This window comes from Solanum lycopersicum, chromosome 8 (assembly GCF_036512215.1).
Source record: "Solanum lycopersicum chromosome 8, SLM_r2.1".
Taxonomy (NCBI): domain Eukaryota; kingdom Viridiplantae; phylum Streptophyta; class Magnoliopsida; order Solanales; family Solanaceae; genus Solanum; species Solanum lycopersicum.
Genome location: NC_090807.1, coordinates 68,033,311 through 68,057,540, shown reverse-complemented (window position 1 = coordinate 68,057,540; position 24,230 = coordinate 68,033,311). Strand labels below are relative to the sequence as shown.

The window sequence follows — 24,230 nt, the reverse complement described above, 5'->3', positions numbered from 1 at the left end:
AACCAATTAGAGGGGGTTAATTTTTGACAATTTAAACTACCACAAATTGATTCTTAGGAAACTGCTTCTGAATATCAGCAACCACAACCTCTAGGCTCTAGTATATAGATTTAACAATTTAAAAAATAAGGAGAGTTGCAACCTTATGCCTAAAACTAATTAGCCAGTCTGAACAATCAAATTTTACAAAGAAAAAACAAGTATATATGCAAGTACACAACTAAGACAAGTGACGCTACTGCCGCAAACAATCAAACAAAATAAAGAAAGACCTTCACATTGCTAACATAAAATTGTTTGCTTATCATGAGTTTAATTATGTCATATAGATGTATTCACTCGAGCATCAGTGAATTGATATTAATCCGATTAATTGCTAAACGCAATATTCACTCTAATCATTCTAACATTCCGCCCAACCAAATAATTACATTATTGAAATTAATTATATATGATTACAAGGAACTTTAACGATTGATTCGTATATAGTATTGTGGGTGATACATAAATATGTACAGTATGGTAACAAAATTATTAATTCATATACAAAAGTATAAATATATATATATATAGGAATAAGGTTTATATAAATACATGAGAGCAAATTTCATTTAAGTATAACCATGGTTTATAATTATATGAAATTATGATTATTTACTAATAGTTTTTCCCATATTATATTACCTCTTTTGTTCAAATTTGTATTTAAAATTATTACTATTTAAGTGATTTTAAATCATACAAAAAACAAACTTTACTAGTAATTCTCCAAAAAAAAACTACGAGGGTAAATGTGTAATTTGAGGAAGGCGGCGAGAGGGGTTTTAGCTACTAATCTAGGGTTTTAGAATCAGAAGGAGAGAATAGAGTGAAAGGGGATATGGATTCTTTTTCGTCGCCGCCGCCGCATAGTGGAGCATCCTCCCAATTCTCGACTAATGACATAATGGACCAGGTCAAAACTCAGCTTGAACAGGCATACGCCGAGCAATTTCTCGAGGTTTGATCTGATATCTATTTTCATCTCCTTTTCTCTGTCATCGTTAATTTTTTTTTCAAAACTGTGATGCCGCAGTCTGTCACCTGTTTTTGAGTAATTAGTTGCTGGGTAATTACTGATCTGCGCTATGATGTATGAGAGGTTATGTCCGAAAAAAAGGTGCTAGCAAAACAATATATTTTTGGTATTTAAGCCTTTGTACTTGCTATAAGTTTTAATTATTCCTTGGCATTTGGCCTTAGGAGCATCCAACACCTTTAATTAATTTTTTTTAGAGTTTGATTGTATGCTTTCCACGTACGAAATTGTCTGCTTATGTCAAATTATTCATGAATAATTATATATATTTCCATATTTTTTTCTAATAACAATTTCCAGTTACCATTTAGGGATGTTGTGTAATTTTTATCCTAAATCTTAGGTTGACTGAAATCTGCATTACAATCTGTCTGTCCTAGTATTCCAAAATATTTAACTTTGGTCCGTTTGAACTTTTCTCCCTTTAATAATTAACTGTAAATATGGATTGCTACTACTTTATAGTTTATACCTAGTCAAACTTATTTGGAGTCAGCTAAATGAAATTGTTGTTTTTATTTGGCTCATTTCCTTTCATTTCAAGGAGGTTCTCTAGACCAAAAAGTTCTCTATATCTCTCACTCTTTCACGAGTACCTTGTACCTCTCACCAACACATGAACTGGTGACTTTGTCTACCAAGGTTATGTCAGATGATGAGAAATTACCTAGCTTAATTTGTTTCTTCTGGGATTTGAACCTAAGATCTCATGGTTCTCCCCCTCCCCACTTAATTGATCACTAAGTTAGTAGACACTTGTCTTTTTTTCTTTTTAGTTTGCTTGGTTAATTCAGTATTCATTTTGCAGAAATTGTAGATTCTTTAGACCAACTTGTTGGGATTGAGGAATAGTAGGATTATACAAAATGCAATGGCTCACCCATCTTAGAATTAATTTGCACACTTGTTCAATTAATCAATTGTTCCATTAATAAATCCTATCTTTTAACCAACTGTTTGCACCTGACAATAGATTTAATTGTTAGGAGAGTGGAAATCTACAGTGGTTTGACTTCCCCAGATCCACTTCCCTTTTTGATGAGGAAAATATAATGTGTTGAGGGTAACAATACAATTGTCCTTCTTAGTAACTGCACAAGTTGGGTAGTGTAGATATTTTGGGACTGAGGAACTATGTTAGCATCGTCTTGTCTTTAAATACTTGAGCTAATATATAATTATGACTATTGATTGATGTAACTGGCATTTGGTAGTTTCAAATTTTGGTCATCCATGACATCTTTTAAAATATCTCATCCTAGCATATTTCTCAACAACACATAAAAAGTAAAATACAAATAAGAGTTATGGCGTTCAATCTTATAATACGAGAAACTTAAGCCATGTGTAGCCTTTCGAGGTTCCTTCATTATTTCAGCAGGGGAAGAATAGCTTCTCAAGCAATTAGTGACACCATGAGAGATTACCTATTAGTATTTTTCCTTATGAGAATCTGAAGTGGCCAGTCAATTCATTTACCATACTCTTACTGTGTTGTACTCTCTAATCTCATATTTCTTTGATATTCCGATTTCACAATCAAGTCATTTGGTTTGCTAACTGTTATTTATTCGGTGACTGCGTTAAACTGTAGATGACACTTGAATAACTGACATTATAGTTTGGTTTCAAGTTACTACTTGGAACTTTGCCTGCAACCTTTATTTTAAAGGTTTGCTTGTGTTCTTGATGTGGATACTTTTCTGCTCCAGTGATAGATCTGCATTTTTCAATCATGGGTTCTTCAAATTGGAATCACTTAACAATGGTACCTTGATTATGTGAATGCATCATACATAATTTTTTATGGACTGAACATCTTCTGGAGAAGTAGATTGAGTTACTGTCATTGTATAAATAAGATTCTGCAACTTGTGATGTATGTAAGTTCAGCATGTTGCAGAAGATATAATACTAAGTTACTAACCCTTCAATTATCTCAGACGGTGAGGGACAAATGCTTTGACAAGTGTATCACCAAACCAGGGAGCAGTCTAAGTGGAAGTGAAGGTAGTTGCATCTCAAGGTGTGTTGATCGGTATATCGAGGCCACTGGTATAATTAGCAAAGCTCTCTTCAGTCAACGCTGAAACTGTAGTTGGGTAGATCTCAAGGCTTGCTTGCTCAGTAAATGCTGGAATGCATTAATTAATCTTTGATACCCTTTGTCATTTTCCGTTTTAAAGAAGGTTCTCAAGTATTTTGTAAAAGATGTTCTTCATTAATACTTTGTTGTTGATGGACAGCCAAATTTTTTTTTTATCTATAGCGTACTATTAAGATTTACATGGGCAATGTTGCACTTTGCCCTGGTGTTGTATACGTGCTTTCATGCATAAGTTATTTAGTAGGATTGAGGAAACCATAAGTGCATGAAGATGTCATAAAAGAAAATCTTATAATTTCCTGCATTTGGCGCAAGGTGTTATCTGGGCCCTAATTTATCCTTGAGCGCACGTATTGGGAGTGTTTTATATAACATTCTGTTTACTTGGCATATGTCTGGAAACAACTAGGATTAACCATATTGCGTACTAGGAGTGTGAATCGGATTTAGTTGAGCTCCAATTAGGTTAATTGGACATCAGGTGGGAAGTTTAAAAAAAAGTATTTGCAAAGAATTAGGATTAACTGGGTTTGTCCGACTCCGGTGGCATATATATATATATATATATATATATATATATATATATATATATATATATATATATATATATATATATATATATATGTTTAAACTTGTAATTTTGAAAATACAGAATTTTATAGGTTGAACCAATAGAATATATATCTTTGGTGTGGATCAACCAAGCCCATAGGATTCAACATGCTAATAGACTAGTCGGTACTTGAAGTTTCAATACAATTGACTACAAGTACTGAATTGAATGACATGTAATGCGCTATAGAATTTCACCCCTCCCCCCCACAAATACAAAGAAAATACTTATGAAAGATAAACACAACAATCATAACATAAAAGTGTAGATTACTTTCTCAGTGTCTGTAATATGTATTCGGCATAAAGGTCCCTGCACGGAAGTAAAAATGCAAATGTTAAAATCTTTCAACCACAAGCTCAAATTACTATAGGCATTCACAAAAAAGTACATTGAATATTGTATGGCTTGGACAGCAGTGCTTGGAGGCAGGAACTCATTGACAGCAACCTCCTTGTTCTCAAGCTTCTTGTCTATTGACAAATTAAGAAAATTTTACTTGTAGAGAATTTGCTAGATCAATTAAATTATGATATGAGGATACAGTCTTCAAAAAAGCGGCGGATTTCTGCCAGACGGTGAGGAGCAAGCTGGTTAATATCAGTGTAGTGGCGATATTCTGGATCGTCAGCACAAACTGCTATTATCTTATCATCCTTCTCACCCTGGATTAAAAATCCTTTTATCAGATAGGAAATAAAGTTTAACCTGCAGGCAGCAATCAACCTAACCTGATCAATCATAGGCATTAAACCTATGGCCCTAGCTCGAAGGAAACAGCCTGGGAGAACAGGCTCCTGTTGATGAAACAATTTTCTCAATTCAATTGAACCGGAGAAAATGCTATTCATTGTATTGTATAGGATATAGGGCATTCCGTTACCTGCATGAGCACTAGTACATCCATGGGGTCATTATCTTCACATAAAGTCCGAGGAATGAAGCCATAGTTCTGGGGGTACACCATTGATGAGTATAGGACGCGATCAACCTGAAAATAGATATTGGAGATTGACACAACATGTACACAAGAAGAGATTCATTCACATTGCTTAATTAGGAGTGTTGAGGTCATGCCTTAATGAGGCCAGTTTTCTTGTCAAGCTCATATTTGACTTTACTGCCTTTCGATATCTCAATGACCTGTAAGGATAATGCTACTTTAATCTGATAGGATCATAATCAATGTCAATCACAGGGGAGTGTAAAACAATTGTACTTACAACATTGAAAACATTTGGAGCTTCAGGTCCTACACAGCAACAATTAGGAATGATGAGAATGCAGCATTAATAATTGATAGTATTATGAATGAAAAAAGAGAATTAAACTACCTACCTATCTCGAGATCGTGCCATGGGTGAGCGGCGACAGACCTCCTTGACAATGATGAGAGAATCCTCTCATTCAAACGAGGGGCGTGTCTTTGTTCATCACTCATTTTTACGTGCAAAATGACAACTTGTAGATATATAGATGAATAGAGGAGAAATGGTGAGTGGGGTGTATATAAATAATAGCACAGAGCCCTAGGTATTAGGTGAAACAAGACAGCTTTCCACGCGACAAGGAAACTAGTAATATTGTTGTCCGATTCCTTTTCCTGATTTTTCTAATTCACCTAACCTACAAACTAAAATGAATAAACCAGACTCCACATCTAACATTTTAATTGTCCACATCTAAATTGTTGACTTCCTCTTCTTCTCATTTCCAGCCAGACATGTTGACTTTTAGGATCTCTCTATTATCCAATTAAAAAGCTACACACACACACCTATACATATAAACGTTTATATGTCTACTTAATTAGAGATCCATAACTATAGTAGATCTATGTTTGGTTTGGAGGAAGAGAGGTGGAATACATGTTGTATAAAAATGAATACAATTTGTATAAAAAAAAAAAAACTATTGAACCTACTTATAGGTGCAAACTGTAATTATTTTGGTTAATCATAAATGTATCACATGTTTGCCTTGTTGTTTAATATTTCCTTAAAAGAATCAGATTTACTCGATTTGGACAGTTGGCTCTGCAGGTCAAACATCATCCGTCTTCGTCTGATATTTAATATGGCTTGCAAATGCAAAAGTTGAAAAATATTTTTGACTCATGTTAAATTGATTGAACGATTAAATTAAACTAATCCGTTGAGATAAATTTACAGGAAGTTGGCAATCGACTGACGATTTCTATTCTTCATCTCCAAACAAAAAACATTACAAGAAAGAATAGGATATCTAGTTTGTTGAATAATATAGTAATATTTTGTTTCGATTTGTTAGGCTTTAGCTGCATTCTCTATCTTTAGCATGAAGCCCTATTAATTAATTATTTCAGTTCCAACACAATTTCTTTTGATGACATACTAATCAATTATTGTTCCCATTCCAAGTATTTTCTTTTACTTTTAGAAATTTATGAAGCTCATATATAATTGGACTCAAAAAGAGAAGAGCTGGTTATTGTGACATGACATACATAATTGATCAAGCTGTTGTGTAAAGATAAAAACTCAGGCTGAAGATGAAGAAATTGATGCTGCTTCTTCTTCTTCCTCTTCATTAGGCGGTAATCCTCTATAATTCCACTCGTGTGCTTTCCATTCCGGAAGTTGCTGAATGGTCATCTGTACAAATTGATTACTGGTCAATAGACTAACAGTTGGAAATTAATTAAGACGTTCGATCCATACGTACCATGCCTCTAGAATCAGGTTTACCAACTATTGCCTGACAAGCAAGCCTCCAATTATTTGGATGCTGAAAATTATATATACAAATTAATTAACAACAGTACTACATTCATCACTTGCTCGTATATATATATATATGTATACCCGTTTTAAATTTTCATTCTCCTTGTCTGTGCGAGGGTTGAGTAGCTCCTTTCCTTCAACAACCTATAATTGATGTCTGTCGGTGTGAGATATGTTTAATTTAGAGCAGCAAAACCAAATGTTCACACTCACCTCAACCAAACATGTAGCACAAGTTCCTCCTCCCCCACAATTGAGCAAAGGTCTTGCCTAGGAGATTAATAATTTTACATAAGTAGCTGGACTGGATGATAAGAATTATATATATAGTAGTAGTAGTACATACATAAGGTCCATACAACTCGACATTAGCATCGAGCATTATGTCCCTAAGTTTTTGGCCGCCACATGCTTTCCTTAGCTGCACATCTGGTGTCCCATCTGGTAGGAGTACTGACTGAACGAATTACGAGCAGTTATTAATGGGTAATCATGTGACTACTAATTAACTCATGATGATCGAATTGGACTACTCACGCTGACAAAGGCAAACTTCACACAAGCCTCTTCCTTCTCATGACTACTTGCAACTGCTTTGATTTTTGTTCGCAGGCATCTCTGATGAACCTTGGAAATACACGACAATGATGATTGTGATAGAGTGGAAGCGGCTAAGCCCCCATACCAGTATATTTCAATTGCTCTCATTTCACTGCTACTGCCAGCAATGGAGCTTTACAATATTTTCTATAAATAAAATGGTGTGGGTGGCTCTCCTTCCTTATCTTTACTTATTATCCATTCCCACGTTTCCAGCCAGACATTTTGGCTGCCCCCAAACCTATCACCAAATTAAAAACGTTTTTAAGTAGATTAAAAAAAAAAGCTTCTTTTTGGCATGTTCTTTATATTAGTCTCTTTTTCAATGCATACGTGAAACTTTTAACAACATACATTTGAAGTTAAGAATGAAAAAAAACCACCAAGTGTGCCACAATCAGTCCTTTCTTTTGAAGAAATATATAGGCTAGGCTTTCTTAGTAGTAAATGTTTGTGCCATGTTCTCTTGATATATGCCAAATTAATGTTTCTTCTTCAATTTATGGCACCTGGACAAAAAGTTGGATTGGCATCTTGCACTAGAGAATGGTGTATTCATCATAATTAAAGAATGAAGAGTCCAAAGAATTGAAACAAACGGATAAAAGGTTATCTCAAGTCAATCTACTTCTCTTCCAATTCTTTTTTGCTTCTAATACTTGGATACATTACATGGGAATAGAAAAGGCATAACTAGTACACAAGTTCTTTCTTTTTAGGTTCAAGAATCGGAGGGTCAATGTCAATTCCCATATTTGCTGCAGTGCCAGCTATTATCCTCATTGCAGATTCAATAGTAGAACAATTAAGATCCGGCAACTTCTCTTGAGCAATTACCTTCAATTGATCAATAGTTATTTTCCCCACTTTCTCCCTCTGTGGGTCCTTCGAGCCCTTTTCCACTCCTACAAAGTGATAAAATAGTTAATCATCTTCACATCTTTGGAAACTATCCAAACTTTTGTATGCACCACAACTTTATGACAACCAGGCTATAGCAAAGATAGAGTAACTGCACCATAAAAAGCTAAACTCCAGCACAAGTTCACATTAACATCTACAAGGTATATTATTTTGATTGAACGCCTGATTTCCAAATTGTGAAATTATACTTTTTATTATGGGATAAGCAAAGATCTTATTCATCAAAATGATCAAGCACCAAGTCAGTGCTGGCATTTTTCCCTGAATAAAACAGGGGGTTTGACCCCATATACCAAAGAAAGGGGATATCAGCAGTATGCATAAACATCTAGTAGAACAAGCTAATATTCTAACTTTTTGAGCAAATTTATTTCACTCACTGTTATCTACTTCAAAAATTACCTTTCATGTTATTATAATCAACTGTAACCCAAAAAACAGTGCTTATACAATAACGAAGGAGTTCATTTTAGTTCTATAGTTTGTTGAAGCAAGGACAGCATGCCCAATGATTTTGCCATTCCAAACACGAAATGTTTAAATCTACTGCCTATTTTGGATTAGCATAGAACTATAGTCTATGAGTAGAAAACCGCAGCCAGAGCATCTATATATATGATCATTCTCCACCCAGAAAGAAAGAGAGTCTCAACTGTTTTTCTAATTCGGATTTCAATATTTCTTTTTTTTTCGTTCTCCCTTTTTGTCCAACCATCTAGCAGAGCAACATGGAAAATTTAAAAAAAGGGAGTTTTCAGTCTAGTTTTTCTGTAATTTTACATGTCTACGTCCTACTATGAAAAATATCATGGAAGGCGGGAAAATTTTCATAAACAAGACTCTAAAGTTTCCTGTTCTTATACCCAATTCAAGCCAAGATCATTGGATAGTGCTTCGAGTTGTAGTCTTCACAGGCGTCCTTTGTTTAAAAAGTGCACAGGTGAGGTGGTTAACTAATATCAGGCATAAACTAGTTTTAGTTCCTGATTCAAGCCAAGATCATGGGGTAGTATATCAAGTGGTAGTCTTCAAGGGTGTCTATTGTTTAGGGGAGTGCTTAACCCTTCACCTTCCTTGCTGTCATAAATGTTAATGTCCTTATAAGTACTCTATAAGTCTAGAGCTAAAGAGGATTTTATGAATTTCTTGATCTCAAACTACAAGCAAATATTTATGGAATTCCGGCAGAGAAGTGGCCATATGTCTCATACAACTGTGGTGACTGATGTTGGAACAACAAGCAAGAGTGTGGTAGTAATAGGCCAGGATATGATGTACTCATCCAAAACTAGCTTGATATATTCAGCACCAAGTTGAGCATCGTACATCAATCAGTAAATCAAATACATTCTTGTGTCCTTCATATTCAAGCTAAATGGTAACTAACTCTAAATGAATCATTTAGTTTTCCTGACTTGCCTCTAAACTAAACCTTCACATTTTTACTGAAAAATTCTAAATACCTGCAGCCTTGAGCAGCAAAACAGAAGCAGGTGGGGTCTTCAAGATAAAAGTGAAGCTTCTATCCTGGAAGAGAAGGAAGAGGCACAATGAGACTTTAATCATGTTTTAATAATTGGCAATAAAAATGAAGAACTGACATCATAGACGGTGATTTCCACAGGAATAACATAACCAGCTTTGTCAGCAGTTCTGGCATTGTAATCCTTACAGAATGCCATGATGTTAACACCTTTGGAACCCAAGGCCGGCCCCACGGGTGGAGCTGGGGTTGCCTTCCCTGCCTCGAGAGCTAACTTTATAATACCAGTGACTGACCAAAAAAAAATGCAACCCATCAGTAAAAATATTCAAACCCCAAACTTAAAAAGCAAAGTGAAAATAATACCTTTCTTCGCTTTACCACCACCGGGCTTAGGGGGGGCCATGGAAATGACAGTGAGAGCCCTTGGAGCATAAGGAAGGGAACAAGTGTGGTTTTGGGTGTGAATGAACTGAACCGACACGCGTTGGACCCATGACAACTTAAGGGAGGAAGGTGAAAACGAGGAACAGAGTTTCCCTGGATGATTACAACTCGATAAAGACGCCATTTTTCTTTTCTTTCTGATAGAAGAAGAAAGCCGAACGAGAGAGGAAGTGGATAACACTCGGCACCCTCTCCTATCTCTACCCAGATTCCTATTTGAGCCTCTGGGCTGGGTCTTAATAAAAGGCCCCATGACACTTTTGCACTACAACAACACACATACAAGGCCCAAGAAAGGGCTTAATTCAGAACCAAGTGCACAAACATATGTTTTTGGGCTTGTCACTTAACTAGTACCCATTTCATAACAGTAAATTCTATACTCTTAAAATTTCTTAAATTTGATATAATATAGATACACCCTAAAGTATTTGTCTCAATTTCGAATACACGACTTAATATCCGATACATCATGTGAAGTCCAAGATTAAGAGATAATAGGGATTTCAACTGCAGCAGCAAAATGGGATGCTGACTTCTTTATTAAAGTTGACGACAATGTGCATGTCAATCTGGGTTAGGAGAAGCTTATTTATCTGAATGCTAAGCAATAGTGAGTCCACACTAATTAGGAGAGTACAACAAGAACTAGAGCTAATTCGTACTGCCTATAAGATGTTTAATTATCCATGTTGCTTCCATTTAAGCATGCTCGATCCAACATCTATAAATTTAGGTTCTCTACATTTCTACTTTCATTAAAATCTCTTTTAAAGATTTGAGTCCTAGCAAATATTTGCCTGTGTAGGTTGCTCGCGGTGCTAGTCCCTTGCACAGATATTAGCGCGCAGAGAATTATTATAGTTCTATATTAAGCATTAAGCTAGTGAATTAATGATGCATCCTCCCAACACTAAGTAGGAGAGGGATGAATATGTACTAATCCCATATATTGTCACAGGTGTTGTAGGTCCATTGTTAGACCGTCATCGATCTAAACCTTGTGTGTACGTGGGTTGCATGAAATCTGGACCCGTTCTTTCACAGAAGTAAGACTCTAGACCCAAAATGAGCTTCTACAGTTGTACTTGAAGGTTCAAAATTTTCTAGTATGACATACTTTTTGTGCAGAGGAGTGAATTACCATGAACCCGAATACTGGAAATTTGGTGAGGAGGGAAATAAGTATTTTAGGCATGCAACTGGACAAATATATGCGATCTCCAAGGATTTGGCTACCTACATATTGATCAATGGGTACACTTTTCGCTTGATAAATTTTTCTCAAGGTTTCTGTTGATTGCATATCCATGTGCTTTATTTGTGACATGTACTGTTTATTCATAAAGAATTTGTTGTCAGGGACATTCTACATAGGTATGCAAATGAAGCTGTTTCTCTTGGTTTTTGGTTGATTGGGGTTGATCATACGCAGTTTAATTTTTTTGGGCTGTCAGTCTAATCGTAGCCCCAATTTTTGACTTGAAATCTGCAATGAATACTAACTTAATTGGAATTGGGCAGAAAATTGATGTTCCAAAGCTGGTTAAGGGCGAAGGGATATGTTGCTACCATTGATTGATCGTTGAAAAAAATTGAGTGGACGGAATATGCATGTTCAATGTGTTAGTGAAAGGGAACTGCAATAATTATTATAAGGTAGCAAAATTTGCTATGATGAATGACATGTTTATGGATCCACACTGCATTAAAATGGGTCCATGTAAATTACTCCAATTAACAAACAAGACTATTTACCACATGCACCGACCACTGTTTCCATGTTGTCAAGAGTTAGGTTTGGTCGGAGATAAATCATTGCACCATCTTTTGTTTCCTTTTGAATTTGACCTTAAACCCTATCTATGTTACAAGTTTCATCTAAACTCTTTAATCTTCCATTCACATCCCTTTAATACAATACTAGTTGTATCTTTTTTTAATCTCTAAACTCTATCACTTACCTTGCAAAATATATATGTATATATTTCCACTATTTTATCACTCAAGCTGCTGCTTTTACACATCTTCCTCATGTATAGAATCCAATAAAACCTTTTTTGATTGTGTTGGTGCACACTCTAATGAAACACTATTCGATTTGCTCATCTCTAGGGACTTTACTTATGAAGAAGAAGAGAGATACCCCACTATCACTAAACATCCAAATTGTGTTAAACGTGACAATTTTGTGGTAACACTATTTCTCACTCTTTTATTTTATGTCAAAGGACCCATCATTCACCAACCTACCAATTTAGAAAAATAAAAATAAAAACGAACTCAATTGAGTACTGAGATATTTTAAAATTAACACAAATTTAATTATGAGATGATTTAATTATAAGATAATTTCATTTAAATTTATTTTATCTCCAAAATCTGAATGTAATAATAATAAAAGTTGATGGTCAAAAAACAAAAAGCCTTGGTCAAATGATTTGAAGGAGAAATGAAAACGCGGCGATACTACTTACTTGAAGACTTTGACTTTTGTAAATAACCGACCCCATACCCTATGTCAAAGAGACACATTTTTTTTTCCATCACAAACTTAAATAATATATAAGCACCCACCACTTGTTTTTCTAATCTAATACCACAATATAAAATTACAATTTCTCATTTTGTAAAGCACAACCACCAGAAGCACTTGGTCGAACATAAAAACTAAAATCCTGAGGAGCAAAAATGAAAGAGGGCCTACCAGCAATCGGCTAACACGTTTCTCTACCTCTACATCCTTATCCTCTTTTCCCTAAATCGATTCCTTTCCTTTTTTTTTTTTTTAGTAAAATTTTACTCTTTCTTTCCTGCTATCTATCTATCTATCTTTAGGGTTGTCTTTATTTATCTTTATCTTTCTCTATCTTCTTCTTCTTCTTTTTTTTGAAACCCTCGACTCGTCGCCGTGTTCAAAGTTTATATTTACGATTGAATCGGGGGTTGCTTCTTCTTCTTTTTTTATTATGGGTTTGGTAGCGGCTTTGCTTGAGATTTTACAAAGACCAACTTTTGGGGAGGTAATATTAGAGCTGGGGATGTTTATGGCACCCATCTGGATTGCTGTTCTTGTTGGGGTCTTGGTTGGATGGTCATGGAAGCCCAATTGGGCCAATCTTGCCATTGATTCTGTACCTACAACACATGTTCCTTCTCTCCAAAACTTGTCTTCTGGCTTTTCAACTCTCAAATTGCAAATTCCCTCTTGGATCAAGGAAACTCACTCCCCACACTCCATTTCATCCTCTACCTCCAGGTTTCTTCCAAAGTCTCTCTCTTTAATTTCTCATTTTCTGTATTTCTCCTTTACATACCCGATTTCTAAAACTAACTTTTAAAAATGCGATCCCAGTTGACTGATGGATTAAAAATTTGGCTAACTTTATTAAAGAAAATGAATTGTGTTGGTTTTAAAAATCTTTATAAAAATGAATAGATATTAATTTGTACTATCAAGTAATGAAAAATTAAAAGTTCAAGCGTCTGGAAATGTTTTTAACTTAATAATAATCTATATCCAAGTTAAAGATTTGAACCAAATGGTTAGCTCAAATTCATTAACGTGAATTAAAGCTTTTTAATAACTATGAAACAGCTGGTTCTTAAGTTATTCTACAAGCTTAAGTCTGCCTTAACTAAATTGGGCTTTGAAAATTGAAATACTTGTCACAAAATAGTGAAAGAAAGGTCATTAAAAAATCTCCCGGGAAATCATCTAAGTTAGATAATAAGTTGAGTAATCACAGTAAACAATGAGTTCCTCTGGGACTGCCGCTACCTGTTTCAGCTGCTGCTGGTTTTTGAGTTTTAACCCAATAGTATTTGCTTCCCTTTAGCGACTTGGTGGAGGTTGACTCGAAGAGAGGAATATGCAAGAGTCCAATGGACTCAAATGGAAGAGTGCATGCAAAGAAAACAAAGAAAAAGAATTAATAACTAATAAAGAAGGGGCTGATACTAATTTAACATGTAAACAAACTCAATCAACATTTGATGATGCAAATTAAGTCTGCCAGCGTAAAGAGGAAAAAAAGGAAACAAGGAGTACAACTTCCAATCCTAACACATAATAGAAGTCAACATAATCGCAATTTTAGTCAGCAAATAAGTGTGGAAGGCATAGTTAAAAGCATTCTTGCACCAACTTTAACCAACAAGAGCTATATCATGTAGGGGTCTGTTGGTTGGAAGCTTCTAGGCGTCCTCGAGTCGTGCTAAGCACGCGGAGTGTACGAATTGAAGGAAAAAAGAGGAAATTGAGGCGGCAAAATGAGGATTTAGGGCTGGGTCCATCTGGTTGAGCATTGTTGGCGTTGTGCTTGTTGTGAGCGAGAAGAAAGAGTGAGGGGTCTGGGTTGAATTGGAGTTGGGCCGGGTGTTTCATAATGGGCCAAATGTATGGTCTTAAAAGGAAGAAAGAAAGGAACAGGTTGTTTGGTTTCTATATTTTATCAAATTAAACCGAATTTGATAAAACGGGAAGGAGATAAATCATAAATTTAACTAATTATTAAGCTTCTTAACTTCAACAAGATAAAAGTAATTATTTTGAAATAAAAGATCAACTATACCAATCAAATCACAAATTATTTTAGGGAAATAAAACACAGACTAAAACACAATTTTTGGTAAAACAAATTTTCCTAATCTTTATTAAAAGTAGCAAGTATATGAATCTAATATATATTGAGATGTATTTTATAGGGAAATGGCAAAATGGCCTTGAAAATGATTTCAAAAGTATTTTTTTATTTTCGAAAACAATTATTTCAAATTGTTTGAAATTGAAGAAGCTTGAAAATTAATTAAATTGTGGAGGATCAGAATTGAGTCTCAACAGTAGATACACAAATCCTTGACCCCAATAATTATTTAATCTGCTGTTATCAGTTCATTGCATCTGGAAGCCGAAAAATTGGTAGTAACCGATGCAGACCTTCGTTACTTAGATGGATTAGTTGAAGAGAAAGATGGAGGACCTGCGTGGATTCAGATGATGGATCGTTCTACACCAAATATGTCCTATCAGGCTTGGCGTAGAGATCCCGAGGTAGCTTTCTCTCCCCTGGCCTTATAGTATGTGTAATGATAGGAGGGATTTAATTAGTTTGCACTTTCCTTTAATTGGATTACATTTTAATGTCATGCTAGACGGGACCTCCACAATATCGTAGCAGAACTGTATATGAGGATGCCACTCCAGAAATGTTGAGGGATTTCTTCTGGGAAGATGAATTTCGATTGAAGTGGGATGACATGCTTATACATGCTGAAACATTAGAAGAGTGTCCTACCACTGGAACCATGGTGGTTCAGTGGGTGCGTAAGGTATTATAGTGGTCTGTCTTCACTTGTGCATACTCTTGGATAGCCTAATTGAAGTATGACTAACCAAAATCATTCTGGTCCAGTTTCCCTTCTTTTGCAGTGATAGAGAGTACATTATAGGCCGTCGAATTTGGGAGTCAGGGCGGACATACTACTGCGTCACTAAGGTAAGAGAATGAAGGCTTGTCATAAGTGCACAAGTAGTATGTGCCAATTGTGGATGTCAAACAAGCATACACTTTACTGTTAGAATCATCTTCTCTTTTTTTTTTGTTATGGCAAACAATGTTTTTCAATATGGCATGCCATTTGTTATCTAACTCGATATCTCTTATATGAGTGAAAGCCAGATAATAAGAGATAGAAATTGATGAATAGCTTTTAAGTGTGTCATACAGTTTCATACTTTTAGACATTGTAGGTTAGTTGTGAACCTGATGAGCTATTTTAAATTTTTCATTATCTGAGTAGAACTCAAAGAAGTGGAGTTAGTTGTATCAAATCAGCTTAAGAGGGTCCTCCTCTTTCTGATGTGTTTCTTTTGCACTTAGTATATTAGTTGTGAACTGAAGAACGATAAGCAAAGTTATGTTTTCTGTTATCTAAGTAAATACAGAGAAATTGGTGTACAAGTATGCAATTGAAATTGAAGAGAGTGCAGTAACTTCTTGCCAAACCATTTTCCTCCCCTGCTTTTGGCATCTTTTTTTTTTTGAGATTTTTGGGATAGACTATGCTGTGCATGTGTTAATCTGCACTCATTAACGGTCAGAAAGGCAAAAATGGATTTGATGGTGTGTTCCCTTCAAAGGTAGCAGTGAACAAGACTGCAGCGAGCAGTCTAAGGCTCCATTACCCTAGTAACTTGTGGAGATAAACGGATGAACCTTCCCCCTCAATGAAACTTTCTTCATCCTTGTCACTTCCGATAGTTGTCCATGGGGGCTGTGTGAAATACTTAAATAGGGATTCTATGGTGATGATGAGGAATCACTCATACCTTGTACATATTGCATACAAGACCTATTCCTTCCTACCTTCGTGGTTATCATCAGGATCTAACAAATAAATTGTTTATATGATATACCAATGTTTATCTCAATCAACCATTTCATACTACTTATGGTGACCATCTGAGTCAAGCCTCCGCTCTTTGATACTTACTGTCTTCAAAGTGAAGCCTCTCCTACTTACTATTAGTTGACTGGAGTTGGATATTTCCTGTCAGATTTGCATTTGAATAGTTAAGATACTTCATAATTAGCATTCAAAGGAGGAATGTTTATACCTGTAGGAGAGGGGAAGACCCAAGATTAAATTGCAGGTATCCTAATAGGAGATCCTACCTCATGTTTTTCATTGTCTGGGTTGACTTGATATTGGTTGACACCTGACGGTGCTTCCTGTTTTATTTTTTTTAGCTGCCGTCACTCACTTCATACTCTCCAATGTTACATCATTTTGCTGAAATCTTGAATAATCTTGATTTTTACATGGTTCAGGGTGTACCATGCCCTTCTGTGCCCCGTCGCAACAAACCAAGACGTGTTGATCTCTACTATTCAAGTTGGTTCATCCGCGCAGGTAATTTGAAGTGATATTGCTAGCTTGATTGCTATACTTCCAATAAAATTATGGAATCTACTGAACCAATTATGATGATCAACCATCAAATGTAGTCTTAAGACTGAAACTGGAGATGTTTCATTTGAATCACTGAGAAGAGTTATTTTATGACTATACATCTGACTGCCTTTTAATTCTTTTGCATGAACAGCTGAATCCAAGAGAGATGGTCGGATGACTGCCTGTGAAGTATTACTCTTTCATTATGAAGACATGGGTATACCTTGGGAAATTGCCAAACTCGGGGTAAGGCAAGGTATGTGGGGAGCTGTGAGGAAGATTGACCCTGGTTTACGTGCATACCAGAGACATAGAGCGTCTGGAGACCCAATTTCACGATGTGCTTTCATGGCGCAAGTCAACACCAAAGTTGATATTGAGAATCTCAGATCAATGGGGAGCGAAACCTATCTTTCTGAGATTGAGCGTGAGGATTCACCTGAGAAGCCTGCAGGGAGGATCATACCGCGGTTCTTAGTTGTTGGTGGGGCAATTGCCCTTGCTTGTAGTCTTGATCGTGGACTCCTGACAAAAGCGGTTATATTTGGAGTTGCTAGAAGGTTTGCAGGGATTGGGAAAAGGTTGTGAAACTGCTCTAGTATGGGTCGAGGCATTTTTATATACATCATTTGATCGATAAGAGAACATACTTTGGCAGCAAGGTAGCCACTGTGAAGAGCTAGGTCCTCCTCCATAGTTATATTATGTTGTCTTCTGTCAAGCTGCAAGGCAGCCACTGTTCAGGAGAATCCAGATTATACTATACATGTATTCGTTGAAATTCTGGTGTCACTGAATATGTCATGCTTCAAATAAAAAGCAAAGCTGATTCTTTTATGAACTTTTTGTCCGTCTTTACTTTAATGAGTAATTATTTTTCTTTAGTAGTTTGAGGAAGTTGTTTTGTTTATTTATTTATTTATGGAGTGAGCGTTCTGTGAAACAAGTTTATCCTGAAAAGAGTGGCTCATAATTGGAATGGCGACCGGCCTTTCTCACCAAATGTGTGGTGAGTTAGTTGAGAATTGCTACCTTTCAAATTAAAATCCTAGAATTTGTTATCTAATACCTAATAGAATTACCGGTATCATAAAATAATTTTTTTTTAAAAAAAAAAAAATGGGATGGCCTTTTCATTATACTCAGCCTCCCGAGTCAAGTGCCGATATGATAGGCATGCCTCATATATGCTTGTATCGGGTCAATTAATCCTGGATATTGGTCTACTTTGTTGAAGTGGAAGCTCTAAAAAACTTTCAATCATAGAATCACTTGAACTGTTTGCAATGCAATTCTATTTAATATACTATATAGTTGTTGGCTGAATATATAGTTGTGAGCAGCAATTAATTAACCTTGGATATATATTTGTGTTTCTTCTGCATGGAAGCGCTGACCTTAATCCTTGCGCCCCAATGCACCAGCCGGTAAATGAAGGGTTCTTCAAATAAATATAGAAGAGAGGAATGAGAATAATATTTGTTTTCCCAAATATAAATGTTATGTTTAAATAAGAGAATTATGCATATAACCTGTTTGTTATCATGGAAACTTGTTGTGCTGATCCCTTATTTAAGTAACAGGGACGCTCAGAGAATGAGAAATCCATAACAAACCTCAATCTTAATATGGGCGTTACAAATAGAAAATTCTATATATATTATTTGTCAAGGAGTTGTTTAGTTTTAGATATACTAGGAGACAGAAGAGAAGAGCATATACCACCAAGCGGACGGAGGGGCCCATTGCCAGGCCCAAGTTGAAGTCCAGCCGTGAAGGCCCGGGCCCATCCATGAGCATTTATTTCCCTATAATACAGTGTCCACAGTTGCCTTCCGCTTAGGGATAGCCACCCGCTATTCAATTGACACGTGTCACTGAAACCTGCTACAAATAAGGCACCTCACTCACACACACAGCGTCTCCTCAACTGGTAACTAGAGCTTTCTGATCATTCTATTATGAATTTTTTATGTTATTGTAATGATAATAATAAATGCATGTTTTGTTTTGTTTTTGTTTTTGTTCATCCATCTGTAGGTATTTATTTATAGATTTCGACCACACATGGCAAGCATCACAGCTTCACACTTTGTGTCAAGAAGCTCAAATGTCCAAACTTCACTAGACACCAAATCAACCTTGTCACAGATAGGACTCAGGAACCATACTCTGACACACAATGGGTTAAGGGCTGTTAACAAGCTTGATGGGCTCCAATCAAGAACTAATACTAAGGTAACACCCAAGATGAGATCCACCAAGTCAGCTACCATTGTTTGTGGAAAGGGAATGAACTTGATCTTTGTGGGTACTGAGGTTGGTCCTTGGAGCAAAACTGGTGGACTAGGTGATGTTCTTGGTGGACTACCACCAGCCCTTGCAGTAAGTCTTACCTACTCATGATTCATTCTTTTGTTTCTAATGCACCAATTACAGCTTCATTATCATTTTAGGCCCGCGGACATCGGGTAATGACAATATCCCCCCGTTATGACCAATACAAAGATGCTTGGGATACTAGCGTTGCCCTTGAGGTACTCCTTCCTATATATACTTTTCATACATACAACAATATATATTCAACAATGTTTATCTGCAGGTCAAAGTTGGAGACAGCATTGAAATTGTTCGCTTCTTTCACTGCTATAAACGTGGGGTTGATCGTGTTTTTGTTGACCACCCAATGTTCTTGGAGAAAGTAAGCAAGCATATTATGATTATGAATACATTTTGAACATCTTTTAACTCTACTGGTGCTTTTAAGGTTTGGGGCAAAACTGGTTCAAAAATCTACGGCCCCAAAGCTGGACTGGATTATCTGGACAATGAACTTAGGTTCAGCTTGTTGTGTCAAGTAAGTTACTTGTTATACTGTTGTCTTGGAATTTTATGTGGCATTTTACTTTTTGTCTTTAATCGTTTTCTCAACCTTATTTTCTCAGGCAGCCCTAGAGGCACCTAGAGTTTTGAATTTGAACAGTAGCAACTACTTCTCAGGACCATATGGTAACACATCCTAGTTTCACTAGCAACCATAGTATATCATTGTAGGTAATCAACGCCTATTCCTGCAGGAGAGGATGTTCTCTTCATTGCCAATGATTGGCACACAGCTCTAATTCCCTGCTACTTAAAGTCAATGTACCAGTCCAGAGGAATCTATTTGAATGCCAAGGTAAAATTTATTTGTATACACTTGATTGCACTTTACCCTTCATATCAGTAAGGTTGTATTAATATATGATAAATTTCACATTGCCTCCAGGTCGCTTTCTGCATCCATAACATTGCCTACCAAGGCAGATTTTCTTTCTCTGACTTCCCTCTTCTCAATCTTCCTGATGAATTCAGGGGTTCTTTTGATTTCATTGATGGGTATGTATTTAATGCTTGAAATCAGACCACCAACTTTTGATGCTAGTAAATTCAGTTCTTAAAATTTTGCAGATATGAGAAACCTGTTAAGGGTAGGAAAATCAACTGGATGAAGGCTGGGATATTAGAATCACATAGGGTGGTTACAGTAAGCCCATACTATGCCCAAGAACTTGTCTCTGCTGTTGACAAGGGTGTTGAATTGGACAGTGTCCTTCGTAAGACTTGCATAACTGGGATTGTGAATGGCATGGATACACAAGAGTGGAACCCAGCGACTGACAAATACACAGATGTCAAATACGATATAACCACTGTAAGATAAGATTTTTCCCCACTCCAGTATATACTAAATTATTTTGTATGTTTATGAAATTAAAGAGTTTCTTGCTGATCAAAATCTCCATACAGGTCATGGACGCAAAACCTTTACTAAAGGAGGCTCTTCAAGCAGCAGTTGGCTTGCCTGTTGACAAGAAGATCCCCTTGATTGGCTTCATCGGCAGACTTGAGGAGCAGAAAGGTTCAGATATTCTTGTTGCTGCAATTCACAAGTTTATCGAATTGGATGTTCAAATTGTAGTCCTTGTAAGTACCAAATGGAATCATTCTATCTTTCTTGTTGAGTTTACTTGTGCTGAAACTGAAATTGACCTGCTGCTCATCCTATGCATCAGGGAACTGGCAAAAAGGAGTTTGAGCAGGAGATTGAACAGCTCGAAGTGTTGTACCCTAATAAAGCTAAAGGAGTGGCAAAATTCAATGTCCCTTTGGCTCACATGATCACTGCTGGTGCTGATTTTATGTTGGTCCCAAGCAGATTTGAACCTTGTGGTCTCATTCAGTTACATGCTATGCGATATGGAACAGTAAGAACCATAAGAGCTTGTACCCTTTTACTGAGTTTTAAAAAAAAGAATCACAAGACCTTGTTTTTCGTCTAAATTATAAATGCCAACTAAATGTTACTGCAGCAAGCTTTTCATTTCTGAAAACTAGTTATATCTTATTTTAACATAATCACACGTGACGTGAGTCAGGTGCCAATCTGTGCCTCAACTGGTGGACTTGTTGACACTGTGAAAGAAGGCTATACTGGATTCCATATGGGAGCCTTCAATGTTGAAGTATGTGATTTTACATCAATTGTGTACTTGTACATGGTTCATTCTCGTCTTGACATTAACTAATTGCTTCTTGAATATGGTTAGTGCGATGTTGTTGACCCAGATGATGTGCTTAAGATAGTAACAACAGTGTCAAGAGCTCTTGCAGTCTATGGCACCCTTGCGTTTGCTGAGATGATAAAAAATTGCATGTCAGAGGAGCTCTCTTGGAAGGTAGGTGTCAAATTGATAATTTGTATAGGCACTTCAGTTTTGTTGTTCTCGTCAGCACTGATGGATGCCAACTGGTGTTCATGCAGGAACCTGCCAAGAAATGGGAGACGTTGCTATTGGGCTTAGGAGCTTCTGGCAGTGAACCCGGTGTCGAAGGGGAAGAAATCGCTCCACTTGCCAAGGAAAATGTAGCCACTCCCTAAATGAGCTTTGGTCTTATCCTTGTTTCAACAATAAGGTCATTAATTATGTAGAACCCTAATATGGGGTCTCAGTCATCTATAAAATGAATGGTTTTTGCTGGGGAGCAGCAGGTTAATGTTTTTGTAGGGAAGGGTCAATAGAAAATAGTTATTACTAATGTTTGCGACTAAATGCTTAGTAATGTTAGCATAAATAATACTAGTAGCTAATATGCGTGAATTTGTTTTACTTTTTCTTGCATAATTATTTGCAGTACATATATATAAATTACCCAAGGAATCAATGTTTGTGGCTCCGTCCTTTGATGAATACAGAGCTAGTGTGGCAAGTTATAAATTTTGTTTAAAAGAAGCAAACTAGTTGGTTGGTCATATGAAAGAAAGAAGCTGGCTAACTTTGAGGAGATGGCTGTTGAATTTCAAAGTGAAAACAATGCAACATCGAAACCAAGTATGTCAATGAACACTTTTAAATTAGAAAAGAGAGATATTTTTGAGCCCATGACACATTATTAATTCATAAAGTAAGGTAGCATGATTGAATGGACTACAGCTCAATCAAAGCAAAGCATCTCCTTTACATAACGGCACCTGTCTCTTTGTCTACTACTCTATTGCTAGTACAACTAGTAGTAGTAATGAATGCTACAATCCAAATTGAATAGTAGTAAAAAGATGCTCTCTATTTACTAAAGTAAGTATTATTCTTTCGTCACTCTAAAGCAATTAAACTTAAAATGCTACTTTTAGCACTAAGATTGTTGATGGTATTTTTATAGTAAAGAGAAGATAAAAAAAAAAAGCAGGCAGGCGCTACGTTACTTATAACCACCACCACTCGGCGGCACTTTAGTTGCTTTTACTCTGTTCTTTCTCCTTTAGCTCCTTCCTTCCTTGAGTCATTTGATGATGGAATCCAATCCCAATCCCATCTCCTCTTCTCTTCTCCTTTTTCTGCTGTTTTTTACTCCAACTATGGTGGCTCCTCTAGGTATCAACTACGGGCAAATTGCCAACAATCTGCCCTTACCGGAAAACGTGGTACCATTAGTCAAATCCATCGGAGCTACCAGAATCAAGCTCTATGATGCTGACCCACATGTCCTCAAAGCCTTTGCTAACACCGGCGTTGAGTTCATCGTCAGTCTTGGCAATGAGTACCTTGCCAAGATGAAAGATCCTTCTAAAGCTCAATCATGGGTTAAAAATAATGTCCAACCTTACTTACCTGCTACTAAAATCACCTGCATCGCTGTCGGTAATGAAGTTCTCACCTTTAACGATACCATCCTCACCGACAACCTCCTCCCTGCAATGCAAAGTGTCCACACTGCTCTTGTTAATCTCAAATTGGACAAGCAAGTCACTGTCACCACCGCACATTCTCTTGCTATTCTACAAACTTCCTATCCCCCATCGGCTGGAGCTTTCCGTCGGGATCTTGTCAACTGTGTTACCCGGATCGTGGACTTCCATTGCAAAACTGGCTCACCTTTTCTTATTAATGCTTATCCTTACTTTGCTTACAAGGGAAATCCAAAGCAGGTCTCCCTTGATTTCGTGCTATTTCAGCCCAACTCTGGTATCGTCGATCCACAGTCCAATCTACACTACGACAACATGCTTTTCGCTCAGATCGATGCTGTTCACTCTGCTTTAGCTTCCATCGGCTACAAAAACGTCTGCGTGCAGATCTCGGAGACGGGATGGCCGTCAAAGGGAGACGCCGACGAGGCCGGAGCTACACCGGAGAATGCTAGGAAATACAACTGTAATCTAATGAAGCTTATTGGTCAGAAGAAGGGTACACCCATGAGGCCTAACTCGGATTTGAACATATACGTATTTGCCTTGTTCAATGAGAACCTCAAGCCTGGTCCTAGTTCTGAGCGAAACTATGGCCTGTTCAAGCCGGACGGATCTCAGGCTTACCCCTTAGGAGTCCCGGCAATCAACGCAGCGAGTACGAATAGCAGCAGCTCCGGTGGGTCTGGATCTACACCATCAGCGTCAGTGCCACTGCCGCCAGCAAGCTCCTCCTCCGGTTATCTAGCCATTACTTCTGATTCGGTGAGCTTCTTCTTCATTTTCTATATATATTATTTTGTTATTTCTAGATATACTAATATTCTTCCTTTCCTTCTCAGGTGAAAAGTCTTTCTACCGTGCAGCTTCTCTACCTTGCCCCTTTTATTTCACTGGCACACTTTGTGAGCTTTGGTTACACCACTTGTAATACAAATGTTTGTATTCTTTGATTATTTTTTATGGTATTATTAGTTAGATTTATAAGACAATACAATAGCTTCCAATCGGTTTGTTCTAACTTTATGGCTTT

General features: G+C 36.7%; 7 protein-coding genes across 8 annotated transcripts; 4 read left to right on the top strand and 3 right to left on the bottom strand.

The window, feature by feature from the left end:
* Positions 1–835: 835 nt before the first annotated feature.
* On the top strand, positions 836–3,329 carry LOC101258291 (mitochondrial import inner membrane translocase subunit Tim13). Its single transcript, XM_004245390.5, has 2 exons — positions 836–1,000; positions 3,022–3,329. The coding sequence occupies exons 1-2, from the start codon at positions 881–883 to the stop codon at positions 3,166–3,168; spliced, it is 267 nt and encodes an 88-aa protein (XP_004245438.1). The 5' UTR covers positions 836–880; the 3' UTR covers positions 3,169–3,329.
* A 510-nt stretch (positions 3,330–3,839) lies between these two features.
* Positions 3,840–5,517, bottom strand: LOC101258580 (soluble inorganic pyrophosphatase PPA1-like). The gene is made up of 8 exons (XM_004245391.5): positions 5,137–5,517; positions 5,022–5,050; positions 4,876–4,941; positions 4,682–4,789; positions 4,530–4,595; positions 4,343–4,463; positions 4,190–4,271; positions 3,840–4,110 (listed from the first exon to the last, which is right to left on the bottom strand). Exons 1-8 carry the CDS (start codon positions 5,237–5,239, stop codon positions 4,068–4,070), a joined length of 618 nt encoding a protein of 205 aa, XP_004245439.1. The 5' UTR covers positions 5,240–5,517; the 3' UTR covers positions 3,840–4,067.
* A 682-nt stretch (positions 5,518–6,199) lies between these two features.
* On the bottom strand, positions 6,200–7,405 carry LOC101258885 (photosynthetic NDH subunit of subcomplex B 3, chloroplastic). Its single transcript, XM_004245392.5, has 6 exons — positions 7,098–7,405; positions 6,907–7,017; positions 6,774–6,830; positions 6,642–6,704; positions 6,502–6,564; positions 6,200–6,431 (listed from the first exon to the last, which is right to left on the bottom strand). Exons 1-6 carry the CDS (start codon positions 7,266–7,268, stop codon positions 6,318–6,320), a joined length of 579 nt encoding a protein of 192 aa, XP_004245440.1. The 5' UTR covers positions 7,269–7,405; the 3' UTR covers positions 6,200–6,317.
* Positions 7,406–7,694: 289 nt separating this feature from the next.
* LOC101259181 (uncharacterized) lies at positions 7,695–10,240 on the bottom strand. Its single transcript, XM_004245393.5, has 4 exons — positions 9,934–10,240; positions 9,686–9,858; positions 9,548–9,611; positions 7,695–8,065 (listed from the first exon to the last, which is right to left on the bottom strand). Exons 1-4 carry the CDS (start codon positions 10,136–10,138, stop codon positions 7,854–7,856), a joined length of 654 nt encoding a protein of 217 aa, XP_004245441.1. The 5' UTR covers positions 10,139–10,240; the 3' UTR covers positions 7,695–7,853.
* Positions 10,241–12,570: 2,330 nt separating this feature from the next.
* LOC101259469 (uncharacterized) lies at positions 12,571–17,812 on the top strand. Its single transcript, XM_004245394.5, has 6 exons — positions 12,571–13,273; positions 14,908–15,067; positions 15,169–15,345; positions 15,429–15,512; positions 16,848–16,929; positions 17,123–17,812. Exons 1-6 carry the CDS (start codon positions 12,984–12,986, stop codon positions 17,557–17,559), a joined length of 1,230 nt encoding a protein of 409 aa, XP_004245442.2. The 5' UTR covers positions 12,571–12,983; the 3' UTR covers positions 17,560–17,812.
* Positions 17,813–18,820: 1,008 nt separating this feature from the next.
* On the top strand, positions 18,821–22,143 carry GBSS1 (granule-bound starch synthase 1). Of its 2 annotated transcripts, NM_001324529.1 has the most exons (14): positions 18,821–18,904; positions 19,012–19,356; positions 19,428–19,508; positions 19,574–19,672; positions 19,739–19,828; positions 19,917–19,980; positions 20,049–20,149; positions 20,240–20,349; positions 20,422–20,665; positions 20,761–20,937; positions 21,027–21,218; positions 21,390–21,476; positions 21,561–21,689; positions 21,776–22,143. In NM_001324529.1, the coding sequence occupies exons 2-14, from the start codon at positions 19,039–19,041 to the stop codon at positions 21,890–21,892; spliced, it is 1,809 nt and encodes a 602-aa protein (NP_001311458.1). In that variant the 5' UTR covers positions 18,821–18,904; positions 19,012–19,038; the 3' UTR covers positions 21,893–22,143. The 2 variants fall into 2 exon arrangements, with proteins under 2 accessions (NP_001311458.1, NP_001311457.1); NM_001324528.1 differs by having other exon boundaries at positions 18,901–19,356.
* A 157-nt stretch (positions 22,144–22,300) lies between these two features.
* On the top strand, positions 22,301–24,218 carry LOC101260664 (glucan endo-1,3-beta-glucosidase 11-like). Its single transcript, XM_004245398.5, has 2 exons — positions 22,301–23,962; positions 24,040–24,218. The coding sequence occupies exons 1-2, from the start codon at positions 22,799–22,801 to the stop codon at positions 24,148–24,150; spliced, it is 1,275 nt and encodes a 424-aa protein (XP_004245446.1). The 5' UTR covers positions 22,301–22,798; the 3' UTR covers positions 24,151–24,218.
* Positions 24,219–24,230: the final 12 nt, after the last annotated feature.